We start from the raw sequence: 23,270 nt of genomic DNA on the forward strand, positions 1-23,270 counted from the left end.
CGTGCCCTGGAGTGTGTTTGGATAGGCACCGCTAATAGCCGCCTGTGGGACATTCCTTGGCACGCCCCCGCCCAAGACTGAACAGCCTGTGGTGAGCTGGTGAAAAGTCAGGCCTTCATTCGGGCTGCACTCTAGGCTAGATGCCCTAGAAGCCATTTGATCTCTTTGCATTAATCTGTTCTGCCTTTCTGTTTGTAATCCAGAGTGTTAGAAAGCAATCTTATTTCTAGGTTTTTGAAAGCTGTAACTTTTACCTTTTGTCCTAACTTATCCCCAGAACTCCAAACTTGTGTTTTTGTCAACCTGACTTCTCCATAGATGTGTACTACGTATTCTTGGACACAGCAAAAACTCTTAATTCTCCTCCCCTAATCTGGTTTTTGTTCGTTTTTGTAAAGGTGCCATTCCTCACCTGATTCTGTAAGCCAGAGCTTTGATTCCTCTTTTTCTTCTACTTCAGTATAATCCATTAGCAAGGTCTGTAGACTGCTTCCCTCATCCATTAACTTCTTGTCTTCACTCTTAACACTTGCTGAAGCCACCGCTGTCACTTTCATGGACTTCTCATGTGTCCCCTGCTTCGGCTCACACTGCCTTGCACAGCAAGCAGTCGGTCATCTTTGCTTTCTTCTTCAGGTGTGTGGTAACCGGTGCTGTTCCTTTGCTTGGAACCTGGCAGTTATTTTCCATATCATTTAGGATAAAACCCACAGTCATTTCTCAGGTTTCATTTAGTAGAATTACGATGTAAGTTCTCATCAGAACTTACTTAAATCCCCAATCCTACCGGTTCTCTGTCTTCCATTCTGCTTGCTCATTGTTCTCTGTCCTTTTGCCTCCTTGTGTCTTTCTCAGTTTGCCTGTCTGCTTATCTGTGTCTTTGAGTCATTTTCTTTATTGCTGAGGCTTCTTCTCTTTTTTGAGTAATTAAAGCATTTTATTTCATAAATAGAGTCTTGTTTTTCTGCTTTTATCTTTAAACACATATAAGCAAAATAATTTCTGTTCTCTCACAAGAGAAAAAGATTAAGCTTTTTTTTTTTTTAATTTATGGGTTGTGGTGTTCTATGTCCTTCTCCTGCGAGTCATTGGCAGCAGTGATGTCTGATCCCTCTACTTCAGGCGTCACTGTTGAGGAAATATGCTGTCCAACATGGTAACTGCTAGCCACGTGTGGTTATTTAACTTTAATCATAATGAAGTAAAAGTAACTCCTCAGCTCCTGAGTTGCACTAGCTGTGTTTCAAGTGCTCTTGCACTGGCCAGCACACCGTAGAACATTTCTGTCACCGCAGCATGCTCTGTAGGCGGCACTGCTTGTGACTTCTGTACTCATCGACCAAAAGTGCTATGTAAAATTCTGGCTTTAAAAATTGCAACAAAACATTTCTAAATTCTATGAATTTACATCAACACACTACTGGTAACTGATCTTATCGAAGAATGGACACATAAAATGATCATCTTTTTTTATACCAAAGAACAAGATATTCATTGTATGTATTGGGTCACAGAGCTATTGATGAATTTGTTTAGAAAGCTTAATGTGCTTTTCATTTTTATTTCAGATGATCCTGTACATGCAGCTCCAACCACTTCTACGCGTGTGTTCTATATCAGCGTAGGGGTTTGCTGTGCAGTAATATTTCTTGTAGCAATAATCTTAGCTGTTTTGCACCTTCATAGTATGAAAAGGATTGAACTGGATGACAGGTACTGTACATGTTTTGAGAAAGGAAGAAAATAAAAGCAGTTACCTGCATTGCCTGGGAGCCCACACACTGGTGCACAGGGGTGCTGGGGAAGGAGGATGATTAAGCCCTAGCCAAAGGAAAAATTACTGTCTTTGTGATTGCCTTTGTTGTGTTTCTCTAATTTTATTTTTTTTTAATTTGTGAAGTCAGAAATTATAGTTTATTAGTTGGTGGAGAGGCCACGATCAAAAATTTTTCCTTATCCCCTTTGATATGACCAGATTCCTAGTACCTTTTAAAAATAGCCTTGTTTCTTCCTCCTAGTTTGTTCCTTCATCATTATCCATTCATCCACCCACCCATCTATCCAGTAAACATTCATTTAGAACCTGCTATGATTTACCGGTAAACCATTGGTTCTCAAACTGGTCGCATGTTAGAATCATGGGTAAGCCTTTAAAGCATATCAGTACATGGGTCCTACCTTCCAGAGATTCTGATATAATTGGCCTGGGGTGGTGTTTGGGCATCATTATTTTTCTTAAAGCTTCCTGGATGATTCTAATGTGTAGTCTTTGAAATACACTGGGTTAGATATGCTAAGTGCTGGGAATTTAAAAATTAATGATATACCTCATGGTTTCAGGTATTTTAATCTTTGACATTAACCCATAATTATAAAAGTTTGTAAAGTTGATGATTATGGTATGTGTATAGTATTGTGGGGTATAAAAGGTGCTTGTTCCATCCTGCGTGAATCAGATGACAAGGAGGACATTACAGCCAGGACAGGGTGAGAAATAAAGATGGAATGATAGATAGTCTCCAGTATGTGATTCTTCTTTCCCTCCTCAGTCATTCCCAGTTGCTGACTGAAGGTGTTCCCACCTTCATGCCTAGGCTTTCAAAGTATCTCCCATCTTCTTTGACCCTTTCTCTCTTTCTTTCCATATCTTTTCTTAGCACTCCAGTCAACTGATTATTTGTCCCTCACTTTTGCCCTGCACTCTGCCCTTTAGGACTTTTGTTCATGCTTTCCTGCTGTCCCTGAAGCTCCCTGCATTTTACAGCAGCCCAAACTCTGGTTGTTCTTCAGATTTCACTTTCATTTCCACCTATTTCACAAAGTGTTTTCTAAGCCTCCCAGCTACCCATTTCTCTCTCCTCTTTTTGTCTTTCTCTCCATCTCTCTCTTTTGGGTAATAATTATTATACCTTTTCCTCCTGAAATCACTTTTTTGTATACTTCTCTCTGCTACTAGAATGTAAGCTTTTTCCAGTTAGAGAGCAGTGTGTGTTACTTACTACTGAGTCCCCAGTCCTAACACAGTGTTGTTCATGCAATGGGTAAGCACATTGGTGACCTAAACAAAAGCCCAAGGGGACAGGGAGCCTGGTTGAATTTAGTATCTGCCTCTAAGTATCTCTGCTCTTACTGTTCTACTTTCTTTACCTGAATAGAGGGGGCGGGAAAAGAAAGGAGATAAGAATGAAAAGAGAAATGTATGGGTGCTGTGTTTCAGAATATGTTGTATGTATGTGGTGCAGTTGAAGTTAGATTTAGGTTTAGAAGAGGAAGAAATGGTCTTTGGAAGCACTGAGGGAGAAATGAGGCAACAGGAAGTTTTTGATCAGACTCAGAGAGGATACAGGTGGAGCTAGAGGGGTCACTGAAGAACATGACATTTAAAAACCATCTTGATGCATTCACTGTCCTTGAGTGTTTGCATGTGTGCCAGGGCTGTGAGCCCACGCGGGCCAGAGTTGTGTGAAAACTTTGGGACTCCATGGGGCATACACCTCTGCCTGCAGAAATAGTCAGTTACCACCCATGAACTGGTTCCAGTTCTCTCTGGTTTTGAGGTGAAGATTTCCAGAAATTGCCTGAATAACAGCAACTTAAATTATCACTTGTTTTCAGAGCATAGCTTGGTGGTCAGTAGCATAGACTCTGGAGCCAGAGCATCTCTGAACTCTGGTTGCTCTGCTTACTAGCTTTATGGTCTCAGCACGTTATGTGGCATCTTTATGTTTCCGTTTTTCTCATCTGTAAAGCAGAGATAGTAATGGCACATACTTCCTAGGGATGTTGTGAACTTTCAGTGAAATAATACCATAAGCTCTTAGGACACAAACCGCACATAGTAAGTGCCATTTCTATGACTGATGTTTTCAGAAAAGGTGCAGTGTGCTAGGAGTGATGGACTGATTGCTTTCGATATTTTCTGTTCTATTAGCCGTCAGTGATTACATGCCAGGCAGGCTAACAGTGTTATCTAGAAAGTTCCCATCCAGTAGTCTAATGACACTGGACTTGATAGTCTGCTGGGGCGAGACAGGCGGTAGGAAAGAAATCCCTGCTGGACTGCAGGCTTCATGAGGGCAGGGGTCTTCGTATATTCTGTTCACTGCTGGGTCCCAGCACCCAGCACAGTATCTGTGCTGTCACACAGAAATAGAGAAATTAATAAGTGCCGTGAGGGAAAGTTATCTTCACCCTAACTTCTAGCTGCAACTCTAAAGCAGAGTTAATACCTCTATAGTTAACCTCACTTGCTTATGAAAATCAAATTAGATAATTTATTTAGACTGGTTTTAAACTATTAAGTGCTAGAAAATGTACATTTTAATTTCATTTTCCACCTCATGTGTTGTAGCTATGCAGGTAGTGGTTTTAATAGTTATCGGGCGGATTCCCGACTGCTGCCTGATTCTCTTTTAATAGTATTACTGGGGGTTTGAAAAAAGGTTTGTGTTGACCACCTAACATAGTGCTTTGCTCATTGTAGGGACCCACTAAATATCTGTTAAATAAACAAAAAATGGACATGGACATAAAACATCTTTGCATGCCCACAGGCTTTTCAGGAATTCTGAGTTGGTACAAGAGTGCCACCTACTGGAGAGAAACAGTAGTAAATGATTTGGGGTCTGGGCGCTCTACCATCACAGTGCATCTTGGTTGCAGGGATATCTAAGTAGTGTTTCTGCATGTATTATACACTTTGAGCCTCGCAAAAATCCTGGGAGGTAGGTTTTTCTTAATTCCATTTTATGGGAAGTAAATGGAAGTTCTTTATTTTCCCCCTATTTGGGGATGGTAATGCTTCCTTTCCCTCCCCATTATTTAATCCTGTACTGTTCAACAACCTTGATTTTCATTGTGATCATTGAATAGGACTCAGAACTCCAGAAATGGGTGCCTTGTACTTCCTTGTCATTCTGAGGATTGGGGATGCATAATATTAGTAATAACAAAAACCATTAGTAAATGCTGTGTTATTCCTTCATCCGTGTGCCATTTGATTTTGGACCATCGTTAAAAGAGACCTGTCTTTCTGTTCCTTTTCTTAAAAGCAGTCTAATTGAATGGCATATGCTCTTTTCATAAGAGGAGACTCATTGTTCCCGTGGTGTACTGTCATGTGATTGCTGTCTGTGGTGTCTGAGGACTAGCACCTGCATTTCTGAATGACTTAGTCATTGTGGAGATGCAGAGGTAGATTAAAATTTTCAGTATGGGACGTTTGTGGTGGAGGTCCATGCATTTTTGTGATCTCCATCAGGACTTCAAGCTAGTTATAATGTCTGCGTGCATTTCATATGCATGAAGAAAGGAAATTTTTCCTTGACGCTAACTTGCCATGTATTTCTTTTGTTTGCAGCATCAGTGCCAGCAGCAGTTCCCAAGGGCTGTCTCAGCCCTCTACCCAGACAACTCAGTATCTGAGAGCCGACACACCCAACAATGCAACTCCTATTACCAGTAAGAGTTAATGTAATCCTAAAGATAACTCACCGACGTCTTCTGTGGTCCTGTGTGGTTAGTTACTTATGGGACATGTGTACCACACTTTGTACATAGTATCTAACAAGTGCAGACTTGGGCTTGATCTTCAGCTTTTGCTTTCTAGAACATTAAAAGAAACTTTCTAAAATTGGAGTATGAAAAATTTTAAGTTTAATTGCTAGATTTGGTTTCATGAAGATTTATGTAGATCAAGTATATTAAAGTGAATACAAAATCACTTCTGTGGGGGTATAGCTCAGGGGTAGAGCATTTGACTGCAAAACCACTTCTACAGAAATTCAGAAAAAAAGGTTTTCAGGTATTTAGGTAGAATAAGCCATTAGGCTGCATGGAGACAGAGACCTGTTTGATGGTGTTATGGGCTCTGGTAAGGACTATATGTTTTCTCTTCAGGATAGGATGGTAGCTTCTATTGGAATTGAGAGCATAAGATCTGACTTCCTTAACAGGATTTTGATCAAAGTTTTTATACTGTAACACGTGCATATTTTGGGGGAAATTATCATTCTTAGAGTATAATTTAGATAGAAAGAGCAATGAAGTACCGTACAAACAAGGAACAGTGTAATCATCAGGATAGATGATGGGTTACAATTCAGGGTCTTTACTCAAAGGTGCCATTGGTTATTTAAATTAGGTTCTTGTAGGCAGTTGGCTGTTCCCTTCCTTGAACTAGCATTTTTCTTTAATAAACTAGTACTAAGAATATCTGTTCTTCACCCAGTGCCCTGCTGTGGTCTTTCCCAGTAAAAAGAACCAGAATTCTTTGGGGAAATGGGTGGTTCCAGGACTGGGTCAGAGGTGTACAAGATAAACCTGGGACATTTTGCTGAGCCCCAAAACAAGGAAGCTGTGGAAGACTCAAAGAGCTCCCCAAAATGGGTCTATTTGAGCATCTAACATAAAATATGTAAAAACCCATTAGTTCATAATGGTACATTTTTAAAACATTGATCATTACGAAGTAACTAAGACACCAATAATAAATACCTTACTCTGACAACTGGCTACATGAACTGTACTTCAGAGTAACCAGATAGTGCTGGTTCATGCGGCAAAATATTTCTTTACAGAGGAATCTCAGCTAACCAACATGGAAGGAATGATAGGATTAGAAGTTATATTTGTAATCCCAATAAAACATTTGACTCAGGGAAAGATTGTTACTGTTTAAAATCCTGTGAACAAAGGGAAATGGAAACTTTCCCATTTGAGGAATCAGACTGTCACCATCTGAGTCCACTGATGAAACTTAGCATCACTGAAGTAGAATAAGTAATACTGGCAGTTTGCCATCCTAGATGTGAGGCACCACTCCTGGGGTTTTCTTGTTTCCCACCTTCAAGAGTTAACCCAGATCTAATCAGGCTGTAGAACTGATTTACGGTTTACAAGCAGGGAAGTGAAATGATATTAAAAAAAGCAAATGCCAGATACTTTCTCTGATAACTGACTGAATTTCTTTATTAAGACAATGGCAAGAAAAAGAAAAAGGGAAGAGAGGGCACTCTAGGCTAAAAGAAATGTAAAAGAAGTCATAACAGCAGTTGTCATCACTACCAGCAAGAGAAAGAAATGCGTACTCTTCAGGAAATGGGATGATAAATGTGAAAGTAGTTCAGACTGTGCAGCGTGAGAACACACTGCTTATGATGTTTGGCTGCCAATCTTGGCTCTTTAGAGTCAGTTTGCCATTGTGGATGTAAATTTAAAGAGGCAGATAACTCAATTATTATATATGCAAAGAGCAAAATACTGTTAAAAAATCAGTGGAAATACATTTATTTATTAAAATACTTTTTTAGTTACCATCAATAAAAAATTCCTGATTTTTGGACTTCCTGCCAAAATGGAGGTGTAGGTGAAAACACTGTGCCTCCTCACACAACCAAGTTTAAAGACAACAAAAATTTAGAAACAAAAACATAACCAAACAGACAGAAAAGTAAATTGTACCGAAGTCTGACAACAACGAATTATTCATCCAGACCGGTAAGAGGGGTGGAGTCAGCAGCGAGCAGAGAGGGATCCCTGGCAGGAGAAGGTGGTGATTGGCAACCTGGGCAGGCACAGACGGAAAGCCAGTAAGGCTCTCAAGGAGTCTGGCTGACCATGGACACACATTTGCGTGCAGAGAAATCAGGCAGGTTTAAAAACGGTCAGTGAGACAGACTGCACAACCCGGGGACCCAGTGATGGGAAATAAAGCCTAAAAGCACGGATTGGAAAAACTTTTTGGGGCTGAGGTGCCGGGAGAGACTCCCAGCCCCACAGGAGAGTTCATTGGGGAGACCCACAGCATCCTAGAATGAACACAAGCCCACCCACCCAGGAACCAGCACCAGCAGGGCCTAATTTGCTTGTGGGAAGCAGCAGAGGGGATAGAAATCTGAGAGAGTGGAACAAACACCATAGCTCCTCTCTGACCCCGCCTCCAGTCTCACCCCAGTGACTGGGTTGAACCACCCTGGTGAACACCTAAGCTTTCGCCCCTCATACGTAATAGGTGCAAACAGACCAAAACATTATGGCTCAAGCAGAAGAACAGCTCAAATCCCCAGAGCCAGTACTTCTAAGCGACCAAGAGATGGCCAAACTATCAGATGCACAGTTCAAAACACTGGTGATCAGGATGCTCACAGAACTGGTTGATTTTAGTCGCAAATTACATGAACAAATGAAGGCTACACTAAGTGAAATGAAGCAAATTGCACAGGGAACCAATAGTGATGGAAACAAATCTGGTACTAAAATCAATGGAGTGGACCAGAGGAAGAAAGAAATGACCAAACAGAAAAGAATGAAGAAACAATTCAAAAAAATGAGGAGAGGCTTAGGAACCTCCAGGACATCTTTAAACATTCCAGCATCTGAATTATAGGGGTACCAGAAGGAGAAGAGGAACAGTAACAAGTAGAAAACTTATTTGAACAAATAATAAAGGAGAACTTCCCCAATCTGGCAAAGGAAATAGACTTCCGGGAAATCCAGGAAGCTCAGAGTCCCAAAGAAGTTGGACCCAAGGAGAAACATACCAAGGCACATCATAATTACATTAGCCAAGATTAAAATGAAGGAGAGAATTCTAGAAGCAACAAGAGATAAGGGAACAGTCACCTACAAAGGAGTTCCCATCAGACTGTCAGCTGATTTCTCAAAAGAGACCTTCCAGGCAAGAGGGGGTTGGAAAGAAGTATTTTAAGTCATGAAATCCAAAGACCTACATCCAAGATTGCTCTATCCAGCAAAGCTTTCATTTAGAATGGAAGGGCAGATAAACCGCTTCTCAGGTAAGGTCAAATTCAAGGAGTTCATCATCACCAAGCCCTTATTATATCAAATGTTAAAGGGACTTATCTAAGAAAAAGAAGATAAAAAAGATGAACAGTGAAAGGACAGCAGACTTACAGTTATTAAGAACCACACTTAAAACAAAAGCAAACTAAGAGGACACCTAGATCAAGAGCAGAACCATAGAAATGGAGATCACATGGAGGGTTAGCAACAGGGGAATGGGAGGAGGAGAAAGGGGGAGAAGGTGCAGAGAATAAGTAGTATAGACAGTAGATAGAAAATAGATGGGGGGGGCAAGAATAGCATGGGAAATGTAGAAGCTAAAGAACTTATGACACATGGACATGAACTAAAGGGAATGATGAGGGAGAGGGGTGCAGGGTGGAGGGGAATGAAGGAGTGGAAATGGGACAACTGTAATAGCATAATCAATAAAATATATTTAAATTTTTTTCTCATTTTTGTGGACATAACCTTAAGGAGAAAAATCATTTATTATTTGTGATAAAATAAGTAGTTTTTAAAAACTCAGTGAAAATACATTTGTTTATAAATTTTTTAAAAAGCAGAAAAACTATTTGAAGACATGATGGCCAAGAATTTTCCAAAGTAGCGTAATGCAACAGACCTCAGGTCCAAGAAATTCTGAGAACTTCAGACAGTAATAAACAGATACACTACTCACATTGTACTCACACACCCAGGCATGTGGTGGGCAGACGGCTGTGCAGTGCAATGGGTGTGAGAGGATGACCACTCGTTACCAAGTTCCCCAAAGCTGTTCATGTTGTTCTTCGGCCAGCCATGGACGATCGTTGTCTAGGTCCACTGACTCTTCTGGGGTTTTTCTCCCCATCATCTTCCAAAGCAAATCGGCAGAGATACCATTCTAATTTCCCCTTGCTAACTATGGATCTTTCTTTTATTCTAACCTTTTTTTGGAGTGAAAGTTTTAATTTATGGCTAGAAATTTTGTTTTCGCTATTATCATATATGGTTAAGGGGACCGAAAAACGAATATGTATCTTACAACGGTATGAGTAGGCTATATGAATGTCAGAATGATTAAATCGACCATATATTTTAAAAGGAAAGATGTTTTTACAAACATCTCCTCATGTGAAAAGCCCTTCTGTTAGGAGAGTATGTTAGAAAATCTTACGATAGGCAAACTGTCCATAAGACAAATTAAATTGAATTCCATGAATCAAAACTTGTTTCCTTTGATGAAAAGCAGTTGGAGTGGTGGAATGGTAATACTATTTTTAGTGTTTCTAGTGTTAAATCTGCATTTTAAGATTTTTGGGGTAGGTGTAAAAATGTGTTGTTGTTGTTTTTTTAATAGAGCATAGCCTTTGAAAGTCATTCTCCCCCTGCACATGTGTGTACCTTTTCCTTTTATGGTTGTTATATTCGTTCATTGCTGTGCCTTGAGTCCTGAGGTTCTAGCTGAACCAGTTGACACTGACGCCATAATAAGGGTATTTATATTTCTTGGTTTGGCTTTGTTGGCTCCTCAGGTTATCCTACCTTGCGGATAGAGAAGAACGACCTAAGAAGTGTCACTCTTTTGGAAGCCAAAGCTAAGGTGAAGGATATAGCAATATCCAGGGAGAGGATAACTCTAAAAGATGTACTCCAAGAAGGTATTTATTATCTCAAAATCGGGTTTTTAGGGAAGATTTAATATAAGCACTAAATATTTTTTTGTTTCAAATTTTAAGAATGTTGTGTCTAACAATAGAAAGCAGTACACAATTTATTTACTTTTTAAAACTGATTTTCATTTCCCCCTTCTTTAAATCTTTAATTTGCCTTTATTTATTTTTAGAGAGGAGGAGGGAGTGAGAAAGAGAGGGAAAGAAACATCAATGTGTGGTTGCCTCTCAAGTGCCCCCTACTGGGGACCTGGCCCACAACCCAAACATGTGTCCTGGATTGGAAATCAAACTGGTAACCCTTTGGTATGCAGGGCCATGTTCAGTCCACTAAGCCACACCAGCCAGGTCTGTTTAGTTCTTGTTTAAAGATGATCACTACCTAACAGGCCTCTTTGCAATAGTCTTAAGTAATTTTTTACTGTGACAAATGGCATGGGGTTCTAGCAGAAGGAACATGCATGGGCTTTGGAATTACACCCAACTTCCAGTCTTATTCTCATGGTGTATTATCAGTGTGACCTTGGAAAAATCAATACCTTCTATGTCCAGTTTTCTCTTCTGTAAATTTGGACTCGTTCTTTACTGGTAGTCATCTACTGAAGATTAGATGAAATAATGCACATTAAATGAACTAACACATGGTAGGTACTTGACAGGTATTAGTACCCTTTCCCGTTCCACTTGTTTGGCCCTTGATTTCTGTTTTTGAGTTTAGGGTATTGATTGGAGAGATGCTGAAAGAAGAGTACAGAAATTAATAACAAAACATTTCACTGAACTCTTCAAGTGGTTAAATACAGAATCCCACTTCCCCCATTTTGTACTTCAGTTTGAAATGTTTTGGATACATATGAGTCATTTTAATTTATCTGTTGGTTGGGATGCTTGTAGACCAGTCACAGCTAAGTAAGGGTCTTGAACTGTCCCCAGTGGCAAATAGTGATTAACAGAAGCAGACTTTTTGTCGTCTTTAAATGTGTGAGAATAGTCCATTTCTCTCCTTTGTCATTGTTCTGAGGCTAAGCCTAGAAACTCATAAACGCCTCTGTGGATACCACACTACTGAGTTTCAGTGCTCCTGGCTATATCATTAGTTTATTTAGGATAATTCAAGAAGAATTCTCATATACTTGTGAGATTTCCAAAAGCAAATTATTTCATAGTTACAAAGAACTTCTGGTAGGCATTAAAAAACAAAGGTTTGGGTCTTTTTACTCTAGGTCCGTAGTAATGTTGTTCATCCTACATACATGCCTTGTTATGTTTCCGTTATATTGTGCCAGAAAGTTTTGTACTTAAAATTTTATGAAGGTTATTTAATGATCTTGTTCATTATTTTTTTCTTTTTAGGTACTTTTGGGCGTATTTTCCATGGGATTTTAATAGATGAAAAAGATCCAAATAAAGAAAAACAAGCATTTGTAAAAACAGTGAAAGGTAGGATTTTTCCCATACTTTTTCCATATGCTTTCCTGTCTAAAGGGGCTCATGCCAGCTAAATTCTGCCTCAAACTCTCAGTGTGTGCCATACCTTTATAAACCAGTCTGTGTCAGGTTAGCTCATATGAGACTATTAAGGAGATGTGGGTTGTTCTCATTAAGGTATAGAAACTAGAAGTCTAATAAATTAAGACATTAAACACTTATTAGATATTATTCAGGGTTCTAATTAAACTACATCCACTTGACTTCATTGTTGCTGTATCTAATATTGTGGTTTTCCCAGGTTAAAATTCTTTGTTTTTCCCCTTTAAAAAAATTGTTAAGGCGGGGGGGAGTTAAAAGAGGATATACAGGGAGGAAGGGAGACTTGACTTGTGGTGGTGAACATATAATACAATATACAGACGATGTATTATAGAACTGTACCATTGAAACCTATATAATTCAATTAAACAATGCCACCCCAATAAATTCAGTTAAAAATGTTGTTAATAGTTTTCCCTCCTCTCTCTTCATCTGACCAGTATGAACATTATAAAGAAAAAAGATAACCTGCTATACCTTGTATGAATTACGTTCCTCCTGCCCCCCCCCCCACTATTGTATGGAATGCTGCAGAAAACACCCTTGTCCCTGTGTCCATGTTTGGGTATTTCTTGGTCTAGTTTTGCATGGACAGCGATGGATGGACTTGGCTGCCCCAAGAGGTATTACATTTAAAATTTTAAAAGATATTGCCAGATTACTTTCTAAAAACTATCTAAAAATAGTTTTTATTTTCATGAACATATTAATTAACTATTTAGGGAATAATGTAATACCTGCTTTTTCAATTATTGTTTTATATAAGTTTTTAAATTAGAGATTCCCTGTCAAAATACATTGTAATATTATTTATATATGGTCTATTCCCTAATATTAGTAAGTTAAATGCTAGTATTTAAAGACTTTAAAACATTAGAATTTTAATTATTTATAATTGATGTTTCTAAGAGCTTAAATAATTCTTAGTTGAGCCTATTTACCCTTTTTTAGAGAAAGAAAAATGTGGTAATTTATTTACAAGGTGCTTACTGTCTGACACTGATTGGTACAGATTGAGATGACAAGATACTAATTTTAGGAAAAGCAAATTTAGCATTTTGAATGCAGGGATTGAGGGCAAAATTAAATTCAGTTTTATGAGTAGGAGGTGACAATTTTATGAAGTTTACAAAGTTAATTTATAAGAACTTGTTTCTAAATTTACTTACAGGAATTCATGGAAAATATGAGGGTTTATGTTTATTATTTCAAAAAAGTTGGGCTGTGATAACCTAACAGAAATTCTTTGGTGTTTGATTTCTCTGAATTTAGCAAAATTGCTGTTGAAGGATGGTACAAATGCCCCTCACACACACACACATACACCCCTTTTTATCTTTTCTAAGTAAATGGTTTACTCTCTGTATTATTCAGTATTTTATTCAGCCACCTTTCTTAACCCCAAAACAATTTTAAAGGCTAATACTGAAATAAGATCCCATTAGATTTTCTGGCTAGTTTTTAAGGATAGTGTACAAATTTACTCTTCTTAAATATAAAAATTGAACCCCAAGTTTGATAATGCCTGCCCTTGGATATACTTTCTCCATTTTTAAAGGAAACATTTCCTTTTAGACAGTGAACAGTTTAGAACTGGGCTATTATGAATTTTTTCTGGATAATTCTTAACAAAAGAGATTGGCGTACAGAATTGGGTTGATTTTAGTGTTGGAAGGCGAGAAAGAAGGAAATAATAGTGATAAGAAAACACAATGTGAATACTGGGACTATTTCACAAGATAAGAGTTCTCTTTCCATATACACTTGAATTGTAGTCATTTACTTGTTTCTCTGTCTTAACACTGTATTTAATGTTCTCTTTGAGACAGACAAAAACAAGAGAAAGCACAGTGAGTCCTTAGCTCAGATAGACGGTCACGGTTTGCTTGGGAAATCGAGAGGAAGTGCATTGACCACCGTCCCTGCCTCCAAATAGTTGGGTAACTCCACGATTACCTCTGAGATTTGTTCTTTGACGGTGTCATTTTTATTTTTTAATTGAACCTACATAGAACTGACAGTGTTCTTTCATAAATCTGCATGCATCTACGTGCTGCACGATTAGAAGTACAGCTTAAAATGCAAAAAATACATATTGAAATGATCATTGACCTTCACCTTTGGGCATGAGCAGGAAATTTGGAGGTTGGTGTCTTAAAAAATTCATAGTTTTTCATAGATACTTAACAAATATTTTAATATAAATTTACAGAGATTAAAGTTAAGAATCTGGGCCCTGGCTGGTGTGGCTCAGTGTGCTGAGTGCCGGCCTGTGAACCACAGGGTCACTGATTTGATTCCTAGTCAGGGCACGTGCCTGGGTTGCAGGCTAGCTCCCCAGTTGGGGGCATGTGTAAGGCAACCACACACTGATGTTTCTCTCCTTCTCTTTCTCCCTCCTCTCTCTAGAAATAAATAAATAAAATCTTTTTTAAAAAACAGTTAAAAAAATAAAGTTAGGAATCTGAATTTCACACATCATTGTAAGATTGAATTTCATAAAAATAAATGATTTAATTTGAGGTTATTGGTGTTGTTTTCTCTAATAGCTAATTTTTTGTAACTTGTGAATGTATTTTTTTATCATTTTGTTCTTTATTATAGATTTTCTAATGTAAATTATTTCATACTATTCTTTTCAAATATATACATCTTGAAGATAGCTCTTTTAGTATGTAAAATTAAAAGACTAGGGCTAGACTGGGAAAGGAATCCAGGAAAATGATTTTTTCTTACTAGGTGGATAAAATTATTTTTTCTCCAATTCAAAGTTTTCTTAGATCATCATTCAGTTCAGGTAGCTCTTGCTTAATAGAACATGTTTATAAAAGTTAGGAACTTGAAAAATATGCAAAATAAATGACACATCCTGAAATTACCTTCTGTTTTACTTGTATCTCCTTACCAATTGATGGGAAGGCAAACTCTTACCAGCTGGGGTTTTCAGTCCAAAAAGATCCTCCTAGTCTCCCAATAGTCCTGGCTATAATTTCATTAAAAATGATTTAGATTATTACATAAAGAGGAACGGGGCACATCCTGCCATTTACTAAACGATCCTAAATGTTAAGCAGTTTTTAGATAACTAGAGTTTATTTCATAGACAGTGGTATGGATCGCCTTTTCCAAACAGGTACCCAGTGTTTCACATTCTTGGCTTTATGGCCACTTATTTGACATTCCTATGAAAATTAAGCTGTCTGGAAAGGGGACACTAATAACAAGTGGTGGGAGAGGGAGTGATTCCATCAGGTAGAGCTGGAAGTCAATGAAACTTGCAGTTTCTCAGCTTTGACAGCTCCACTTCTAAGGGTTGAATGGGACATGTAATTGTAGTGCGTGAGTGCAGGGTCTGGACTTGACTGTTGGGTCAGCATTTTACTGGGTGGGCCTGGGATGTGGAACTTGAGTTTGCTAGTCATTACATCTTTTTCTCTCTCTTATTGCATTGATTAAAGGCTTTATAAATTATTACTATTTTTACTGTTGATTACAAAAGTTATTGGTTTCTTTGAAAGTGTCTTTAAGAATACTGTTAATTTTGATTTTGGTATTGAAAGCCATTTTTTAAAAATTGACACTCATTTTTAATTTTATAATGAAAATATACTATTGACTTAATGGAAATGTTCTTTTGAAACAGTGGGAAAATGCCTTTTTCAATTTTTTTTTCTTACTGATTTGTGCAAACTTTTTAAAGAAGAGGGACAGGAAGGAAAATAGCCCTTTATATACCTTATACGTTGCAGATATTCTGGTCTGTATGAACTTTCTCTACTTTGTTTATGGAACCTTAATTTCTAATTTTTATGTAGTCAGATTTATCTTTAATGGCTTCTTTTAATGTTGACTTATTCAGTGAGACAGTACCTACTATGATAGAATTTTAAGTTAGACCTATTTAAATTTACTTGTGATTTACAAGGAAACTTTATCTTATAGTCTCAAAGATATAATCCATATTATTTGTTAATAGCAGAAGATACTAATGTCAAATATGGTATTATCACTCAAGACACTGTCTTTTTCTTTATACAGATCAAGCTTCTGAAATTCAGGTGACAATGATGCTCACGGAGAGTTGTAAGCTGCGAGGTCTTCATCACAGGTGAGAGAGAAGCACCACCGTCTGTTGAGCATGGCAGTGTTGTCTGTTACATTTTTATTTTAAGAACAGTCGTGTGTTCTGAACTGAAAGTCTTTGGAATAGTTCTTTTCTGAATATAAAAGTGAAATGCATGCCTGTAGCACAAAATTTAAGAACCGTAAAGTATAAAGAAGAGTGTGTGAGCCCACATCTGGGTAATCATAGCTATGCATTTGAAAGTTTATACATATTTATGTGCATATTTCCCTTTTAAAAATAGGATAATGATATACATGTGCTAAAAAACTGCAGTGAAATTTTTGAACATAAATAATGCTAAACACAAGAATAGTAAAAACAAAAAGACTACCTCCTAAATTCATTGTTAGTTAACATTTTGCCAATTTTGCTTTGGGTGTGTATATACATGTGTAGGTATATCATCTATCTAGATAGATGATAGATATTTGTGACTGTGGAAGTATTTTAAAATAAACTGGACATCTGAACACTTTCAGTGAATTTCCAGCATGCATTTAAAAAATATTTTTCTATATAATCAGTACTATTACTATGCTTAACACATTAAACATGCTTTACTGTAACAAAACAATGTATCTTAACTTTTCATGTCAGTAACTATATATTCATGTCCACATTTAAAAAGGCTACATAGTGGTTCATTAATGGATGTATCATCACATTTGAAACAAGAACTGGTTATGATCACTGTGGGAAATGTCCTTTTTGACACTGTTGGGAGTGCTTGATGTTCTGTTATGCTAACTCTAGGGAGAGGAGCCAAAGTGTTTAATACTAGAATGGAATGTTTACCCAGTACTTAGGTACCTAGGTAGTATTCTTTCTTTAACCCTCAGCCAAGGATGTATATATTGACTTTAGAGAGAGAGGAAGGTGGAGAGAGAGAGAAACATTGAGGTGAGAAACATGGATCATTTGTCTCCCGTATGCATGCCAACCAGGGATCGAACCCACAACCTAGGTATGTGCCCTGACCAGGGATCAAACCTGCAACCTTTTGGTGTATGGAGTGATGCTCCAACCATCTGAGCCAGCCAGCCAGGGCCCTAGCTAGTGTTTTTGCCCTGATGAAAGGCCTGTACCACTGTAGCACAGAAGTGGGCAGCAAGGATAAATGCAGACAAAGACAGGATATACCCAATAAGTAGTTTGTAGCTATTGTATCCTAAAGATACTTTGGCTAAAAATGTTCAGAGCAAGCACATGCAGCACCTTCTCATGCGGCTCTAAGCTCTGGGGATTTCCAGTGCCCTACCAGGATGAATTAGCAGCCCCATTATATATACCCTTCGAGGATGGAGTGGGATGACATACTCAGTTGGGATGATTTTGATACCTGATATCCAGTGACTGGGAGAAGTCTTCTAAAGGTAACTTACAGTTTGATCAGGTTTGTTGTGTTTCCTGGCTATAAAGCGATACCAGGACTGCTAGTTTTTAATAAGCAAAACACATTGTCAGTATGTGGAAAGTGTATTATTCTTTCCACTCACTGCTGCAGTTCATTTTTAAGGGAACTAGGGCCTCACACAGTTCTCTTGACCTCTGATGTCTAGACTGTTCACGCTGTGTGTACACACCAGTTTTTCATTCTTTCATCTAATTCATTAAGTGCCCATTTCATACTTGGAACTCTCTGCTGGACGAGAGGGATAAAAATGAAATAATGATCTTCAGTGGTCATATCAGAATTTATCAAGTAGGCTAAATACACTAAGTAAAAAATGACACTTGGTTTTAAATTTTACCTTTTAAACTAGTGGTATAATTCCACACGTAAAACATGTTTAATTCATGTTTTAACATTCCATGATTAAGGAGAGTTGTAAAGTGGTGAAATATTTTAAACTTTCTTGAATGCCTTATTTTCATTTCTTTTTCCACTGGAATTTGTGAGAATAATTTTTTTTAAGATTTTATTTATATATTTTTAGAGGGGAAGGGAAGGAGAGAGGGAGAGAAATATCAATGTATAGTTGCCTCTCGTGAGTCCCCTACTGGGAACTGGCCTGCAACCCAGGCATGTGCCCTGACTGAGAATCAAACCGAGATTGTGTGGTTCGCAGGCCCGAGCTCAGTCCACTGAGCTACACCAGCCAGGGCTGTGAGAATAATTTTTATTATAAGTTAAAATAAGCTGTATAATTAAAGGCAGCTATCAATCTATCTTAATTACATCATAAGTGCTTCATACCAAAGAACTCTTAAGCTATTTTTACTTATAGTTTAATGCTCTGTTGGGCGAAGGGTACCTGATGGCGGCACCTCTTACACTGAGTGCCTTCCAGCCCTGAGCACACAAGGACACTTGCAGGACTGTGAGGGGGACGCAGCTTTTGCCTAAGTTCCCACAGAATCTGCCCTTCCCCTACCTTGTTCTTCTGTCTCATCCACTCCTAGACCCTAGAGCTTCTCTTTATCCTCCCAATCTTTATAAAATGCACAGAATGAAGAATAGTCCTTTGTACTTTGAAACATTTCCATGCTGCTTGTTACCTTTCCCAGAGGAGATTTTAACCTCTGATGATAGGATAAATGATTTGATCTCATCTAGCAAACTTACCGTGCCTGGAGAAAATGCCTTCAACTCTGCTCAGTGAATTCTAGTCATGAGGAAAGCAGCAGGGAAATCATTTTTGGCAGGGGTGGGGAGAGATTGAGCAACTCTGCACATCACCCCTGAATTGCTTATTTAATCTTGAGTGCAAACTTGCTGTTGTCGTTGTAGTGTGCGTAGGACTTGGTGTGAAAAGAGACTCTGTTATCTCCCCTGTACTCCCTTTTGTTCTCCTCAGAGGAAATGTCCAGGGGGAAAGTCTAAGGCTTTTGGAATCAGATAAGATTTGATTTTATATTCTTTACATGACCTTGACAGGTTATCTAACTTCTCGCTTCATGTGCGTTTCCTACTTGTAAAGTGGAACTAATCAGCACTGCCACTCTCGGGCTGTTGGGCTGTTGGGCTGTTGGGCTGTCATGCAGGCAGAAGCCTTAAGCCTTACCCCGGGAGGTTACCTCCTATAGCTTCTCTCCTGTGAGTCGGCATTTTCCCACCTCCTCAGGGTCAGTGCCCTCCCTGTTAGTAACTCCTGCACAGCACAAGGGAGCCCAGAGCTTTCACTTGTGCACTGCTGCTCAGGCCAGAATTGTGGGATGGTGCTTTTAAAAGAGATGCATACTTAATTGAGACAGTTTAGGAAATACAGAAAAGCAAGTTAGAAGTGATCTAAGTCCTACAACTCAATACAACAACTCTTAAATCTTGGCGTATTTCTGTGCAGAGTTTTATTTTTTCTCCATTGCTGTAATTATCCTGCAAACACGTGAATTTTGTGTTGTGCTTTTTTATGAGATCAGCTTTTACTCATATTCTCCTAACAGCTCTTTGTGACCGTTTACTTGGTACCTACTATTCGGTTAATTGGGTGTACTCTACTTACGGACATTCAAGTTGCTTGCAGCTTGTTGCTACTAATAATGCAGTAACCGCCCTTGTCCACGTAGCTTTCTTTTTTCCTTATTCAACAACTTCAGAAGCAGAATATGCTAAGTTAAGGAACACTGATGTTTTTTAAGGCTGTGTTATTAAATATTTTTTAAATGCTTGTTTTGTAAGGTGTAGAGTATGAGGCACTGGGTATAAAAATAAGAGTCCCTGTTAGCTTTTACCTTCTAGGAATTTTCAGCTTAGTGGGGAAGATGAGGTAATTATGTAAAAACTTATGTAACCATGGGGGAAATCAATGGTTATTTCCAGATACCAGTAGAAAAAGTGTCATTAAGCAATAGGATAAAATGTATGTAATGTGCCAGAAATTAAAAAAGGAATAAGATTGTTTACCACATGCTTGTTTAACTTTGCCCATTATAGCAACATTTGGGCATGGGTGGTGGGATTCCTGTGTTAGAGGTATGGAAACTAAGGCCAAAGGAGATGCCACACAGATAGTTAATTGTAAATTATGAATTTGGAAATCGGGTTCTAAATACTCTGTCACCAGTTAAGACTCTCTTGGCTTTTGTGACAATTTCAGCCTCTTAGAGTCTTCTTGATTATCATATTCTTGTTCCGCAGTCTGCATTGGGGCTTTTTTTTTTTTTTAGGTGTGATGATGGACAAAATGGTATATTATCATAATATGCTCACAGTCAAACATTTCTCTCTAATTGTCCTTTGGAGTGAAATAAAGATTTAATGTGGCTAGAATGTGTCTTCAGAGAATCTAGTCCACAGGAAACAACTTCGAGTTTATAACTTTTCCCTAGAGCACATATGGGAAATGTTAGTCTAGTTTTAAAAAAGCATTTATAATTTTACATTTTTAATGGTAATCATATTTTTAAATATGTTAGAGATTTTGTTTTATTTTTATTTTATTGCTTTTTATTACAAATGAGCCTCTGGGGTTTTAGATTTCACTTGTCTTTCTCCTGATTTCTGATTATTTTCTAGAAATCTTCTTCCTATTACCCATGTGTGTATAGAAGAAGGAGAAAAACCCATGGTGCTATTGCCTTACATGAATTGGGGGAATCTAAAATTGTTTTTACGGCAGTGCAAATTAGTAGAGGCCAATAATCCTCAGGTGAGAGAAATTTTCCAAATACAAGTTATTTACCAGTAGCTTCTGATTTTATCTTTGAAAGTAGATGTTTACATTTTAAATATAAACTGTATAAAGGCCTACAAAAAGAAACTCAAAGTCAGATGATGTTATTATAACCTGTTGCATTGGAGGAAGGTTGGTTTATGATTCCTGCCTAAAGGTGTACGCTGTGCTGATGCTGAAGTTTTTTCTCATGTGTCCATTGTGTGTTGTTTATTCAGAGTCACCTCAGACCCTCTGTGACACCCTCTCAGTCATTTTTCTGATAACTCTTGAAGGTGCTTATACTAGATCTTCCTTCCAAAGGTAGAAACAGGCTCGTTTGATCTATGTTTAGAGCCATTTGATCCATATTGCACCAAAAGTTTGTGATGACTGGAGGCCATATTTTTAATATACTTAGCTGTGAGGTGTTAGTCACTAAGAGTTTCTTTCTTGTCGCTGCTCGTCCACATAGCTGTGAAGCATTGGTTAGATTCCAAACACATTATGATGGAGGTAATAGTGAAGCATAGTATGTGTTTTGCTGCCACTGTATTTTGTAGCTCTGTTAAGGTTGTTTCAGGATTTATAATAATGTACTTATTATTAAAGTTGTCAGGAGAAAATAGATTCAGTGGTTGCATTGACTATTTGGTTTAATATGTTTGATAAGCTTTGTATGTTGACAGGATTATAGCCAGGTTCCTAATGTGGGTTGGAGGTTAAAGCCCACCTGAATCACCTGGAGAAGAATTTATTCCTCAGCCCACAATATTGGCTCCAGGGGAGTACATCATTGCAGAGAGCCTTAGGCTTGTATTAGTTTGAAAATGGTTATCCCCTTGGGGGATAACCTCCTAATAAAAACTTCCAGTCTAAATGGCCCTGTAGGCAGACATGGCTCACCTCTTCGCACAACCACATCAAAATTACAACTCAAATATAGAACAGCCATTACTCAGAATGTCAGAAATTGAGTTGAACGGAAGTCTGACAACTATGGAATTAAAGAAACCACATCCATCCAGACTGGTAGGAGGGGTGCAGAGGTGGAACAGTCTGTTCCCTCACCCGCATGTGCTGGATAAGATTTAGGGAGGGATATCTTGGGAGTGAGGGGTCCCAGCTCCACACCAGCCCTGCAGCCCAGGGTTCCAGCACTAGGAAGATAAGTCCCTACAACTTCTGGCAGCAAAAGCCAGTGGGGATTGAGTTGATGGAAGAAACTGCTAAAGCCCCAAGCAGTTCCTCTTAAAGAACCCACACACGGACTCACCTACTCAGATTCAGTCCCTCTGAGCTCCCACACTGGGCTAGCAGCTTAAAAGGCACCAGTGGCATATTGGGAGAAACTGAAGTGTCTGGCATAAGGCAAGCAGAGGCCATTGTCCCTTTTCTAAACCTTCCTTCCACAAAGCTGGCAAGCTGTTATCATATCTGAGACTCCCATCAACCTGGCTAACACTGTTTGACCCGCCTTAGAGATCCCCAGAGACTCTTCCCCTCCCAACTTATAAGTCCACCCAAGCTGCTTTTCCACATCAGTGGCTGGTCTTGGCTCATGCTTCACAACTTCTTAAATCCTCTCAAGCAACAGCTGGTTTCAGTGAGGCCCAGGCCTGGCACTAGCAGCAGCCAGCCTAGATTCATAGCTTGGCTTTGCCTGGGAATCTCCAAGCCCAGCACAGGTAGCAGCCATCTCAGATTGCTTTATATCTCAGACAAGGTAGCCCCAGGCAAAAACAGGTGGGGGCTGACCTTGGCCTGTACCACCTGGGAAACTCCAGGGTCATCACACCCAACAGACAGCTACAGACCACATCAGAGCACCACCAGCCTGCCCCTGCACAACTTATCCTCCTCATAGGATGGAGGTTTGTGGTCAGTGGTCATAGCCAATCCCTGCAGCTGACTGGCCTGGGTAAAATCTCTCCCACTGATGTGCTAACCACAGCCAAGGCTCAACTACAAGAGGAGGGTGTACTCATCCCACACAAAGGGCACACCTTGGGTACCCAGCTTGGGTGATAGGGGAGGCTGTGCCACTGGACCCAACAGGTCACCTAGTACATTAGGCCATGCTCTCAAGACACAGAGTCACAACAGCTCTAACTGATATATAGAAACCAAGACAGGGAGGCTGCCAAAACAAGGAGACATGGTCCAAATGAAAGAACAGATCAAAACTCCAGAAAAAGAGCTAAATGAAATGGAGGTAAGCAATCTATCAGATGCAGAGTTCAAAACAGTGGTTATAAGAATACTTAAGGAACTTTATGAGGACCTGAGCAGCATTAAAAAGACCCCATCAGAAAGGAAGAATACACTAAATGAAATAATGAACAATTTATAGGGAAACAACAGTAGAGTGAATGAAGCTGATAATCAGAACATAAGGAAGCAAAAAACAACCAATCAGGACAATAAGAAGAAAAAAAGAATTAAAAAAAGTGAAGGTAGTATGAGCAGACTCTGGGACAATTTCAGAGGTCCAACATTTATCTCATAGGGGTGCCAGAGGAGAATAAGAAGAGATTGGAAATCTATTTGAAAAAAATTAATGAA

At 38.7% G+C, this 23,270-nt stretch overlaps 1 protein-coding gene across 2 annotated transcripts in view; it reads left to right on the forward strand.

The window, feature by feature from the left end:
* Window positions 1-23,270, forward strand: part of RYK (receptor like tyrosine kinase) — a 98,062-nt gene that overhangs the window by 51,635 nt on the left and 23,157 nt on the right. The window contains exons 6-11 of one of the 2 annotated variants that reach the window (XM_037143865.2): window positions 1,569-1,713; window positions 5,360-5,460; window positions 10,311-10,445; window positions 11,811-11,897; window positions 16,026-16,095; window positions 20,570-20,702. In XM_037143865.2, the coding sequence (XP_036999760.1) occupies window positions 1,569-1,713; window positions 5,360-5,460; window positions 10,311-10,445; window positions 11,811-11,897; window positions 16,026-16,095; window positions 20,570-20,702 (671 nt within the window). The remainder of the gene's footprint in view (window positions 1-1,568; window positions 1,714-5,359; window positions 5,461-10,310; window positions 10,446-11,810; window positions 11,898-16,025; window positions 16,096-20,569; window positions 20,703-23,270) is intronic. The other variant, XM_037143866.2, reaches the window with a different exon arrangement.

This window comes from Artibeus jamaicensis, unplaced genomic scaffold (assembly GCF_021234435.1).
Source record: "Artibeus jamaicensis isolate MK-2021 breed Jamaican fruit bat unplaced genomic scaffold, CSHL_Jam_final contig_519, whole genome shotgun sequence".
Classification (NCBI taxonomy): Eukaryota; Metazoa; Chordata; class Mammalia; order Chiroptera; family Phyllostomidae; genus Artibeus; species Artibeus jamaicensis.